Below are 12,488 nucleotides of genomic sequence, written 5' to 3'. Positions count from 1 at the left end.
TTGCCGGTGCGTGGGGGTAGGGAGAGGCCGGAGCCAGCCAGCCCGGAACCCGGCTTCCTGCGAGTCCCTCTGGCGGCGTCCCGGAGCCAGCCAACCCGGAACCCGGCTTCCTGCGAGTCCCTCTGGCGGCGTCCCGGAGCCGCCTCCCAGCCCTAGTCAGCGGGCCAGCAGCCGGGTCGTGTCGGCGGCCGCGGGGCCTGGCGCCACGATGAGCAGCGGGGTCGGCGGCGGCGGCTCTTCCCGCAGCATTAACTGCGCGCTGCCCACTATCCCCTCCAGCAAGCTGCCCGACCTGTGCTTCCTCAGCCGGGGCGCCTACGGCACCGTGTCCTCGGCGCGCCACGCCGACTGGAGGGTCCCGGTGGCGGTCAAGTGCCTGCAGGGGCCGCTGCTAGACAGGTAACTGGGGGGCGCGTGCGGAGCCGGAGCCGGCGAGTTTTGTTCCTGACTCTTTCCCAGCCCCCACAACGGGTCCTTCCCTCCCCCACAGGGATCCCCTGCCGCCCAGTCTGGTCCAGGGAGCGCCTCCGGGGCTGCCAGTCCCCCTGCATCCATGGCCCCGAACCTTCTCCCTGCGGGGAACCAGCGAGTGCTGCTCGCAGACTCGCCCCTGGGAGCTGATCCTACCTTAATCTTTCCGTGGCTTTGGCCCACTTCAAAGGTCTGGCTTGTTTGCCCGTGTTCCCCATGAAGGGTAATGGGAACTAGTGGCTACTCTTCGAGGGCCCAGGGCTGTGAGGTATTGAGCGCTTTTTCGGCCCCAGTGAGGTCAAGAGCAAGGATCAGGATGAGATGGAGTGTGTATAGTGCGAGCAGATGACCCTGCCAGTGTGCCCAGTCTGACCTACAGAACCCCTGCTTATTTCAGCCCTCCACTTCCTCTTAATAATTACCATTTATAGAGAAGTAGCACATGGAGGCCCACATCTTCCCCATTGTTGCAGCCACTGCCCAAACACATAGTGAGAAGCAAGGAAAGCCCTGCCCCAAATCGTTTACAATCTGGTTTAATCAGAAGTGAGTGTGCTGAATTGCTTGGTGGAGTTTATGATGATACAGGTTTCAGAGTGGTAGCCGTGTTAGTCTGTATCAGCAAAAATAACGAGGAGTCCTTGTGGCACCTTAGAGACTAACAAATTTATTTGGGCATAAGCTTTTGTGAGCTAAAAACCACTTCATCAGATGAATGGAGTGAAAAATACAGTAAGAAGAATGTCAAGTATCAGAGGGGTAGCCGTGTTAGTCTGAATCTGTAAAAAGCAAGAGAGGGTCCTGTGGCACCTTTGAGACTAACGGAAGTATTGGGAGCATAAGCTTTCGTGGGTAAGAACCTCACTTCTTCAGATGCAAGAAGAATATATATTATAGCACATGAAAAGATGGGAGTTGTCTTACCAAGTTGGGGGGGGGGGTCAGTGCTAACGAGCCAATTCAATTAAGGTGGAAACGGCCTATTCTGAACAGTTGACAGGAAGAGTTGAATACCAAGGGAGGTAAAATTACTTTTGTAGTGCTAACGAGGCCAATGCAATCAAGGTGGCCCATTTCCAGCAGTTGACAAGAAGGTGTGAGTATCAGCAGAGGGGGAAATTACTTTTTGTAGTGACCCATCCACTCCCAGTCTTTATTCAGGCCTAATTTGATGGTGTCCAGTTTGCAAATTAATTCCAGTTCTGCAGTCTAACATTGGAGTCTGTTTTTGAAGCTTTTTTATTGAAGAATTGCCACTTTTAAGTCTGTTATTGTGTGTCCAGGGAGATTGAAGTATTCTCCTACTGGTTTTTAAATGTTACAATTCTTGATGTCTGATCTGTGTCCATTTATTCTTTTGCATAGAGACTGTCCAGTCTGGCCAATGTACATGGCAGAGGTGCATTGCTAGCACATGATGACATATATCACATTGGTAGATGTGCAGTGCAGGTGAATGAGCCCCTGATGGTGTGACTGATGTGATTAGGTCCTATGATGGTGTCCCTTGAATAGATATGCAGACAGAGTTGGCATCGGGGTTTGTTGCAGGGATTGGTTCCTGGGTTAGTGTTTTTGTTGTGTGATGTGTAGTTGCTGATGAGTATTTGCTTCAGGTTGGGGAGCTGTCTGTAAGTGAGGACTGGCCTGTCTCCCAAAGTATGTGAGAGTGAGGGATCGTCCTTCAGGATAGGTTGTAGATCCTTGATGATGCGCTGGAGAGGTTTTAGTTGGGGGCTGTAGGTGACGGCTAGTGGCATTCTGTTACTTCCTTTGTTGGGCCTGTCCTGTAGTAGGTGACTTCTGGGTACCCTTCTGGCTCTGTCAAATTGTTTCTTCACTTCACCAGGTGGGTACTGTAGTTTTAAGAACTCTTGATAGAGATCCTATAGGTGTTTGTCTCTGTCTGAGGGATTAGAGCAAATGCGGTTGTATCTTAGAGCTTGGCTGTAGACAATGGATCATGTGATGTGGTCTGGATGAAAGCTGGAGGCATGTAGGTAAGTATAGGGGTCAGTAGGTTTCCGATATAGGGTGGTGTTTATGTGACCATCACTTATTTGCACTGCAGTGTCCAGGAAGTGGATCTCTTGTGTGGACTGGTCCAGGCTGAGTTTGATGGTGGGGTGAAAATTGTTGAAATCCTGGTGGAATTCCTCAAGGGCCTCCTTCCCATGGGTCCAGATGATGAAGATGTCATCAATGTAGTGCAAGTAGAGTAGGGGCGTTAGGGGACGAGAGCTGAGGAAGCGTTGTTCTAAGTCAGCCATAAAAATGTTGGCATACTGTGGGGCCATGCGGGTACCCATAGCAGTGCCGCTGACTTGAAGGTATAAATTATCCCCAAATCTGAAAGAGTTGTGGGTGAGGACAAAGTCACAAAGTTCAGCCACCAGGTTTGCCGTGACATTATTGGGGAAACTGTTCCTGATAGCTTGTAGTCCATCTTTGTGTGGAATGTTGGTGTAGAGAGCTTCTACATCCATAGTGGCTAAGATGGTGTTTTCTGGAAGATCACCAATGATGGTACATTTACTTGCTAATAGGAGGTCATCAAATCCATTTTAATTTGTATATCAGCCTCCCCTGTGTTCCAGATGCATTCATTGGCTGACAGTATATCCTCATGAACTTTTAAGATAGTGTTTTCATGTACAATGAAGTTGTGATTTTTAGCACTGGAAAACAAATTCCAAAGGGTGACAACCCCAAATATTTCAATGTAGCTCTCTCAATCAGAAGTTGATCGGAGTAATGATCATTGTCTTTATCTTTGACAACAGAACTTTGACCAAGTTATGTCAAAAAAGCCAGTTTTTAAAAATTATTTTTTAAAATTGAATTGCCAAATTCAAAATATTGATCTTTGAGTTTTTCCTATTTCAGCTACTGAAGAGTAGTGGCTGCTGAGAGAAGGTGTTTATTGGTATTAGTCTTGGCATCCCCAAGAGTAAATGTAAGGCTTTCAAAAAGATGAGAAATCATTCTGCTGAGATTAGACAAAATTTAGCAAAGGAGGGAACTCCAAATGCTGCTAAGTAATATGGTAAATTTTAAAATATAAGGACAAGTTGTTTAGTATCTTGTTATTCGAACTCTTTTGCTTCTCATCAACCAGGTGTAAATATGCTTTATTGTTGCCTTGGAAAACTTACGGCCATGAAGCATCAGATTCTCAACCAATTTTGTGGCAGAACTCTTATTCATGTCTTCATCCTTTCTACTTGATCACTACAATTCTCTTCTTTTAATGTCTCCTTCAATTCCACATCATCCAAAATGAGCTGTCTCATCCTATCAACTTTCCTAGAAACAAGTACACATCACTTCCTCCCTCCAGAAATTTACACTGGTTTCCTGTTTACATCAGAGTCCAGTACAGAATGAATATTCCTTGTGGAGTTAGGCTGGGTAAACCCGTACTCATATCTCTCTCAGATTTAGTCATTTATGGATTTTTCAGATTTTTCTCCATACTTCAAACTGCTTTTTAATTTTCATTTTCTATAGTGTCTGATAGCAAGATCCTGCCTTCTTGCAACATCAGGAACAACTCCTGCTTCTCTATACCTATTTGACTTCAAGGTCTGATGGCTACACTTCTTTTCTAAAGACCCTATTTTGTCTCACAGGCCTATAGATTCTAACCTTCTCTGTAACAAAATCTAATCTTAGTTTCCAAAACACTCCCTTTCCCCTCCAGAACTTAATGGGCTCTTACCCTTTAAGGCAGTGGCTCTCAACCTTTCCAGACTACTGTACCCCTTTCAGGAGTCTGATTTGTCTTTCGTACCCCCAAGTTTCACCACACTTAAACTAGTTGCTTACAAAATCAAACATAAAAATACAAAAGTGTCCCATCACACTATTACTGAAAAATTGCTTACTTTCTCATTTTTACCATATAATTATAAAATAAATGAATTGGAATGTAAATATTTTACTTACATTTCAGTATATAGTATATAGAGGAGTATAAAAAAGTTATTGTCTGTATGAAATTTTAGTTTCTACTAACTTTGCTAGTACTTCTTATATAACCTGTTGTAAAACTAGGCAAATATCTAGATGAGTTGATGTATCCACTGGAATATCTCTGCATACGCCCAGCGGTACACGTACCCCGGTTGACAACCATTGCTTTAGGGCTCCAAATCCTGCAGTCAGATATCATGGGAAGATCCTTGTGCTTGTGCAGAGCCCCATTGACCTAGAGTCTGGGTTTAGTTTCTTTTCATTGCTCAAGCTATGTAAACACTACCGTTTATATTGGTATAAGTTATGTCTCAGTCCGTGTTGCCACAGGTTTTTTAATATTTTAATACTTGTTTTAAAGAGGTCAGCCTCCAAAAATTGATTTGTTTTCAATATCATGATATTGAAAACAACCCCCTCCCATATTTTGGGTTATTTACCCTCTACCTCTTTTTTAAAAAAAATATGTAGGTCCACTCAGATCACATTATCAATCTTTTCCCTGCAATCTTGAAGGCAAGAAACTTAGTTTTCTTAATATTGTTCCCTGGAATTAAAGACCAATATTAAACTGTAATGCCTTCTTCCAAACAGCACAAACAGTATATCTCCAACTATACAACACATCTTCACGTACAGCTGAAAAGCATCTCCTGTGGGTGGTGTTGCTTTTGATGTCTTTCAGCCTTTGGTGATATTTCTTTATTTGATAAGCAAGATTGGAAAATTTTCTTGGTAACCAAAAATAGTTAATTTGAGCCATTTCTCTTTTCCCCTCTTTGGATAATTATGTTTTCACTGAATGTGTTTATCTTAACTTGTATTTTCCTAGAGTGCACTGGTGTCTGCTCAGTCAAAGAAGCTAGAAACCTTTTGAATTCCATTAGCTTTGGCTCATGAGATGAATATGGAAATTCCCCCACTTTATACTAAACAAGCAATGGATATAATTGAAAATTCCCATTTGTAGTTATAGTGGTACCACAATATGCCAAAAATACAAGGAGATACTAATTGTCACTAGAGTGATAAATTTGGAAATGTTAATGGCACCCACTGTATTACCCATGTTTCAATTATTATAGAAATACACCCAAGAGTATAAATACCAGAAAGACAACCTGCCACAGCAAGGCACAATTATTCTTGCTAAAAAAATTAATTCCTGTTGTGGCATATCTATCAATGCTACTGTGTAGTAAAACATAACCCGACTGGTTTACAAGAATTAGTAGGGGAAGCAAAAGTGGATGGGAACCTGGGAGGCAGTGATCATGAGATGGTCGAGTTCAGGATCCTGACACAAGGAAGAAAGGAGAGCAGCAGAATACGGACCCTGGACTTCAGAAAAGCAGACTTTGACTCCCTCAGGGAACTGATGGGCAGGATCCCCTGGGAGAATAATATGAGGGGGAAAGGAGTCCAGGAGAGCTGGCTGTATTTTAAAGAATCCTTATTGAGGTTGCAGGAAAAAACCATCCCGATGTGTAGAAAGAATAGTAAATATGGCAGGCGACCAGCTTGGCTAAACAGTGAAATCCTTGCTGATCTTAAACGCAAAAAAGAAGCTTACAAGAAGTGGAAGATTGGACAAATGACCAGGGAGGAGTATAAAAATATTGCTCAGGCATGCAGGAGTGAAATCAGGAAGGCCAAATCACACTTGGAGTTGCAGCTAGCAAGAGATGTTAAGAGTAACAAGAAAGGTTTCTTCAGGTATGTTAGCAACAAGAAGAAAGTCAAGGAAAGTGTGGGCCCCTTACTAAATGAGGGAGGCAACTTAGTGACAGAGGATGTGGGAAAAGCTAATGTACTCAATGATTTTTTGCCTCTGTCTTCATGAACAAGGTCAGCTCCCAGACTGCTGCACTGGGCAGCACAGTATGGGGAGAAGGTGACCAGCCCTCTGTGGAGAAAGAAGTGGTTCGGGACTATTTAGAAAAACTGGACGAGCACAAGTCCATGGGGCCGGATGCGCTGCATCCGAGGGTGCTAAAGGAGTTGGCGGATGTGATTGCAGAGCCTTTGGCCATTATCTTTGAAAACTCATGGCGATTGGGGGAGGTCCCGGATGACTGGAAAAAGGCTAATGTAGTGCCCATCTTTAAAAAAGGGAAGGAGGATGATCCGGGGAACTACAGGCCAGTCAGCCTCACCTCAGTCCCTGGAAAAATCATGGAGCAGGTCCTCAAGGAATCAATTATGAAGCACCTAGAGGAGAGGAAAGTGATCAGGAACAGTCAGCATGGATTCACCAAGGGCAAGTCATGCCTGACTAACCTAATTGCCTTCTATGAGGAGATAACTGGGTCTGTGGATGAGGGGAAAGCAGTGGATTTGTTATTCCTTGACTTTAGCAAAGCTTTTGATACGGTCTCCCACCGTATTCTTGCCAGCAAGTTAAAGAAGTATGGGCTGGATGAATGGACTATAAGGTGGATAGAAAGCTGGCTAGATCGTCGGGCTCAATGGGTAGTGATCAACAGCTCCATGTCTAGTTGGCAGCCAGTTTCAAGCGGCGTGCCCCAAGGGTCAGTCCTGGGGCTGGTTTTGTTCAATATCTTCATTAATGATCTGGAGGATGGCGTGGACTGCACTCTCAGCAAGTTTGCAGATGACACTAAATTGGGAGGAGTGGTAGATATGCTGGAGGGTAGGGATAGGATACAGAGGGACCTAGACAAATTAGAGGATTGGGCCAAAAGAAACCTGATGAGGTTCAACAAGGACAAGTGCAGAGTCCTGCACTTAGGACGGAAGAATCTCATTCACTGTTACAGACTAGGGACCGAGTGGCTAGGCAGCAGTTCTGCAGAAAAGGACCTAGGGGTTACGGTGGACGAGAAGCTGGATATGAGTCAACAGTGTGCCCTTGTTGCCAAGAAGGCTAACGGCATTTTGGGCTGTATAAGTAGGGGCATTGCCAGCAGATCGAGGGACGTGATCGTTCTCCTCTATTCGACATTGGTGAGGCCTCACCTGGAGTACTGTGTCCAGTTTTGGGCCCCACACTACAAGAAGGATGTGGAAAAATTGGAGAGAGTCCAGCGGAGGGCAACAAAAATGATTAGGGGGCTGGAGCACATGAGTTATGAGGAGAGGCTGAGGGAACTGGGATTGTTTAGTCTGCGGAAGAGAAGAATGAGGGGGGATTTGATAGCTGCTTTCAACTACGTGAAAGGGGGTTCCAAAGAGGATGGATCTAGACTGTTCTCAGTGGTACCAGATGACAGAACAAAGAATAATGGTCTCAAGTTGCAGTGGGGGAGGTTTAGATTGGATATTAGGAAAAACTTTTTCACTAGGAGGGTGGTGAAGCACTGGAATGGGTTACCTAAGGAGGTGGTGGAATCTCCTTCCTTAGAGGTTTTTAAGGTCAGGCTTGAGAAAGCCTGGTTGGGATGATTTTAGTTGGGATTAGGTCCTGCTTTGAGCAGGGGGTTGGACTAGATGACCTCCTGAGGTCCCTTCCAACCCTGATATTCTATGATTCTATGACATGTATTTGCATCTATAGATAGTAATCTGTTGTGAAGCATTTTGTGATAATTGTATACAACAGTCCAGTAAAAAATAAATTGTAGTGCTGTCAATGTTTTTGTATAGTAAGATCTTAATTTTGTAAAGCTAATTCAGTGCACCTTTCATCTGTGTATTTCTTTTCTTACCTTAAAAGTAAACATAATATATTTAAATTAACTAAATCATAATTGCATGTTTCTTAGCACTGATTTAGTCATTTAATTTTTTTTCTTGCAGTGAAAGAACCAATCTCTTAAAAGAAGCAGAGATTTTACACAAAGCCAGGTTCAGTTACATTCTACCAATTTTGGGAATTTGCAATGAGCCTGAATTTCTGGGAATAGTGACTGAATACATGACAAATGGATCATTAAACCAACTTTTGCATGGGGTAAGTGTATAGTGTTTTTCTAAAGCCTTTTGTGTGTCACTTCTAGTTGTTGTTGTTAAATGGTCTGTTTTGCATGCGTGAGGAAATTAAGTAGTAAACATTTTTTAATGGAAAAAAATATTGGGCCCTAGCCTGCAATTTACTCTGCTCAGGCAGACTGTGACATCTATGAAGAGCCCCTTTAAAGTCAGTGGGGCCTTGTCTGGGTGCAGCAGTCTACCCCCATTAAGACAGTTGCAGTATTTGGGGCTTTAGAGAAATTACAAGGAAATGAATGGTGAGTTAAAAACAATCAGCTGTGATTTGTAAGTAATTAGAAACTCAATGAAAGCTCAAATAGCTGTACTCATTTCTGTACTGGTTTCAGAATCTCTGCCCTTTCCTGTGCATGCATGCATTTATTCATTACTCCTGGGGGAATCCTGCGCCACTGCACATGTGCAGAATTCATGCCCTCCTCTCCCCACCTCCCGAAAAAACCCTTTCCATACTTCTACCACCCACACCAACAACCGTCCAGGTTCACTCCCAGGCTCTTTCCCTCTCTCTCAGTTCCTCCATTACCCCTGACTTCCCCAAGCCTTTGCACTGCTTCTGAGGGGTGTGGGAAATACGTTTCTGTAGTGTAGTTTAAATGAATTACTCAATGTTCGGTTTTTATATGCCTAGTAAGTAATCTACTTGTCAAAAAATCATTTCCTGAACTTTGTTGTTGTTGTCTGTATCACTACACACATACTTCCTGAGAGGTATTTTGAAATAAATTACCAAAATAATTGAAACTGGTGTGGTTATATTGTGTTATTTTGACAAAATAAAATATCCAGAATTCTGCAGAATTTTAAAATATTGTGCACAGAGTTTTAATTTTTTGGTGTAGAATTTAATTATTTTTTTGGCAGGAGTAATTCATTCATGTGAATAATGTGCATTCATTTTCTTTTTACTGTGAATAGTCTTTTAAAAGAAGACTATGACTCAAACTGGTAAGTCAGAAATTGCAAAACTAAAACAGGCATGTCTTTCAGGCACTCAGTTGTGCTTTTTTAAAATGAAGGATTGAACTTCCATATTCAGTTTGTGAAACATACCCACAAAAGCTGAGAAATTCAATCATAACATTTTTAAAAGATAGTGTTTGTGTTTAGTTTTAGTGTAGTCTAGCATCACTGGGAGGCAGTATTGTCTGGTGGACAGGGCATTCGATTGGGACTTAGAGGACCTTGGTTCTCTTTTTGCAACTGCCACTGGCCTGCTGGGTGACCTTGGACGTGTCATTTCATCTTGTTCCTCTGCTTTCCCATTTATAAAATGGGGATATTATATTGCCTTTACTAGGAAGACCTCTCTTCTTGGAATATTGTGTATTGTTTTCTGTAGCCACAAGTAGAAGTTTTCTTTTTCCTCTGGGCTAGCTTGATTTGTTGGAGCACAAAACATTGAATAATGGACACTTTCTGGAACTTTGATGTAAATTGTACTGTTATAATCCTTTCCAGAACTTGTGCCCGTTCTGTCAGGCTTTTGGTTGCCCTCTTTTGATAATATAAAACCTTTGCCATCTCTGCGTATGTCATTGGCATTTGGTAGCCCAGAATATAGTAATATGTGTTCAATTGACAAAAGGTATTTGTCTCATTTCCCTTAGGCCTAGTATATCTAGTTTATATCTGTCAATTTCTGTTATTTGGACCACTTTTCTAGGCTTGTATAGTGTCCACATATAAGAGGGGTAGCACTCCCTAGACACATTCCCCCCTCCTCCAGGTCCCACTGTCCTTCATTTACTCTCTCTGCTCCCGCAGTGGCTGCCTTTAGGGGAGTTTTCTGGGGGTAATTGCTCCCTGGCAGAGAGTTGGTTCTTCTTTGTCCCTGCCCCTTGTTAGAGGAGGGTCTGGCTGAAACAGTAGTCAGCCTCTCAGACAGTCCTTGGATAGGTCTTTACAGGCTCAATTTCTGAAAGTTTGTTGCGCCTACATAAGGTTTATATCCCCCACCCTTCTTTCTGGGGTGTGTTACTTGGCTGTCAGCCGGAGTGGCTCTTTTCTGTGATTGTCTGTTCCTCACCCAGCCTGCCTTGGTTATTCACAGCCTCTTCCTGGTCACCGCCCCTTCCTATGGTAGGCTTCCCCTAATAAGCCCCTTCTCCTCCAGGAACAGGTGCACCTCATTGGAGCAGCACAGGCCCAGAGGATCTTGTTAGCCTCCTTGCGGCCAGTAGAAGGGTACGTACCTTCACACCGCACATTCTGCATACCAATTTAGGAGAGAGAAAATTCATCAGCAGAGTAGCTTCCTTGTGTGTTTGGCCATTTCACGCCATTATCTCTCATAAGTCTATTTGAATGGAGTTGAGTTCAATTGAGTTTGTGAACTGAGGGGTAGTGCAGATTTCTTTAACAACTTTGTTTCTTACAGTAGTGGCTTATTAGCAAGTGGGCCGGTGGACTGCCTTAAGTCTGGCTCTTACCCTTTGACCTAGACATGAATGCTAAAGTAGGGAGCAATAACACTGTCAGGGAAGCTATTTTATGGAAACAAGGTGTCAGTGGAAAGAAAGTGGCAAAGTGTTTGCTGATTTTTGTGGAACAAATGGCCTGATCATTGGAGGAAATATCTTCCTTCACTGTAGTATTACTAAGATAACTTGGAGGTCACCAGGTCACAGAACAGGGAACCAAATGGATCACATTACAATGTGGCTCAAATGAAGAAGAACGTTAGAAGATGTACATAGAAGGAACGGGCAGATATGGGGATAGACCATGCATTAGTGGTAGATATTTTGAGAATAAAAATAAAGATGTCTGAACAACAGAGATGCCTACATTATAATATCACCAGCCTAAAACAGATGACAATGCAACCAGAGTTTAGAACTCCATTAACAGGTGCTTGAAGATGATGGAACGGTAGAAGGCAAATGGAAATGGGTAAAGGAAACTATCACTAAAACTTCTGAAGGAATGCTGGGATTCAGGAAGAAACACCACAGTGAATGGTTATCTGAGGATATATGACAGGAAATAAGATACCAAATTAAATAAACTAAATCAAGCAAGACCAAGAAAACAGACACATACACACACACACACCCTCTCACTCTCTCTTGGAGGAATATACCATAAAGAGCAGAGGGGCCAAAATGAGTGCTAGGAAAGACAAATGAGAACTTATAGATAAAGTGGCAACAGATGCATAGACCACTGCAGCACAAAATGATATGAAGACCGTATAAAACATCATTCAGTAGTTGTCAATAGGAAAAACAAATACCAACCGACCAACTCAAGACAACAAGGGCAACATAATGATAAAGACATCAAAACAATTAAATGTATAGAGGCAGTACTTTATTCAACTACTGAATGGTGAGCCAGTGGGCATCCCCCCAGATATAGAGGAAGGAGAAGATCTGGACATCAAACTAGAACCTATCACCAGCGTAGAAGTAGAAAGGGCAGTCAATCAGTTAAAAATGGAAAGGCACCAGGTCCAGGTAACATTCCAACAGAGGTTCTTAAGGCAGACTTGAGGAAAACAGTAGACATTTTGATAGGCCTCTTACAAAATATATGGAAAGAAGAAAAGTTACCAAATCAGTGGAAAAGGGGTCATATAGTGAAGCTGCCAAAGAAAGAAAACCTCAGTGTAAAAACTGGTGGGCATAGAACGGATCTCTCTCACAGGTAATGTATTTACATATATTATTCTAGGCAAAATAAAGAAATCAGTGCATAAGAACAGCCATACTGGGTTAGACCAATGGTCCATCTAGCCCGATATCCTGTTTTCCAACAGTGGCCAATGCCAGATGCTTAAGAGGGAATGAACAGAACAGGCAATAATTCATCCCCTGTCGTCCACTCCCTCTTTCTGGCAATCAGACGCTAATAATACCCAGAGCATGGGGTTGCATCCTTGACCATCTTGGCTAATAGCCAATGATGGACCCATCCTCCATGAATTTATCTAGTTCTTTTTTGAACTTCATTATAGTCTTAGCCTTCACAACACCCTCTGGCAAGGAGTTCCAAAGGTTGACACTGTGTTGTGTGAAGTACTTCCTTGTTTGCTTTAAGCCTGCTGCTTATCAATTTCATTGGGTGACCGCTGGTTCTTGTGTTAT

The 12,488-nt window shown here is 43.1% G+C and overlaps 1 protein-coding gene across 1 annotated transcript in view; it reads left to right on the top strand.

Moving 5' to 3' along the window:
* Nucleotides 1-208: 208 nt before the first annotated feature.
* Nucleotides 209-12,488, top strand: part of RIPK2 (receptor interacting serine/threonine kinase 2) — a 36,746-nt gene continuing 24,466 nt past the window's right edge. Inside the window, exons 1-2 of the mRNA XM_065399897.1 lie at nucleotides 209-399; nucleotides 8,206-8,359. Of these exons, the coding sequence (XP_065255969.1) occupies nucleotides 209-399; nucleotides 8,206-8,359 (345 nt within the window). The remainder of the gene's footprint in view (nucleotides 400-8,205; nucleotides 8,360-12,488) is intronic.

The sequence above is a fragment of the Emys orbicularis genome, chromosome 2, assembly GCF_028017835.1.
Source record: "Emys orbicularis isolate rEmyOrb1 chromosome 2, rEmyOrb1.hap1, whole genome shotgun sequence".
Classification (NCBI taxonomy): Eukaryota; Metazoa; Chordata; order Testudines; family Emydidae; genus Emys; species Emys orbicularis.
The sequence above is the reverse complement of the archived record's forward strand: the minus strand, read 5'-3'. Positions and strand labels throughout refer to the sequence as shown.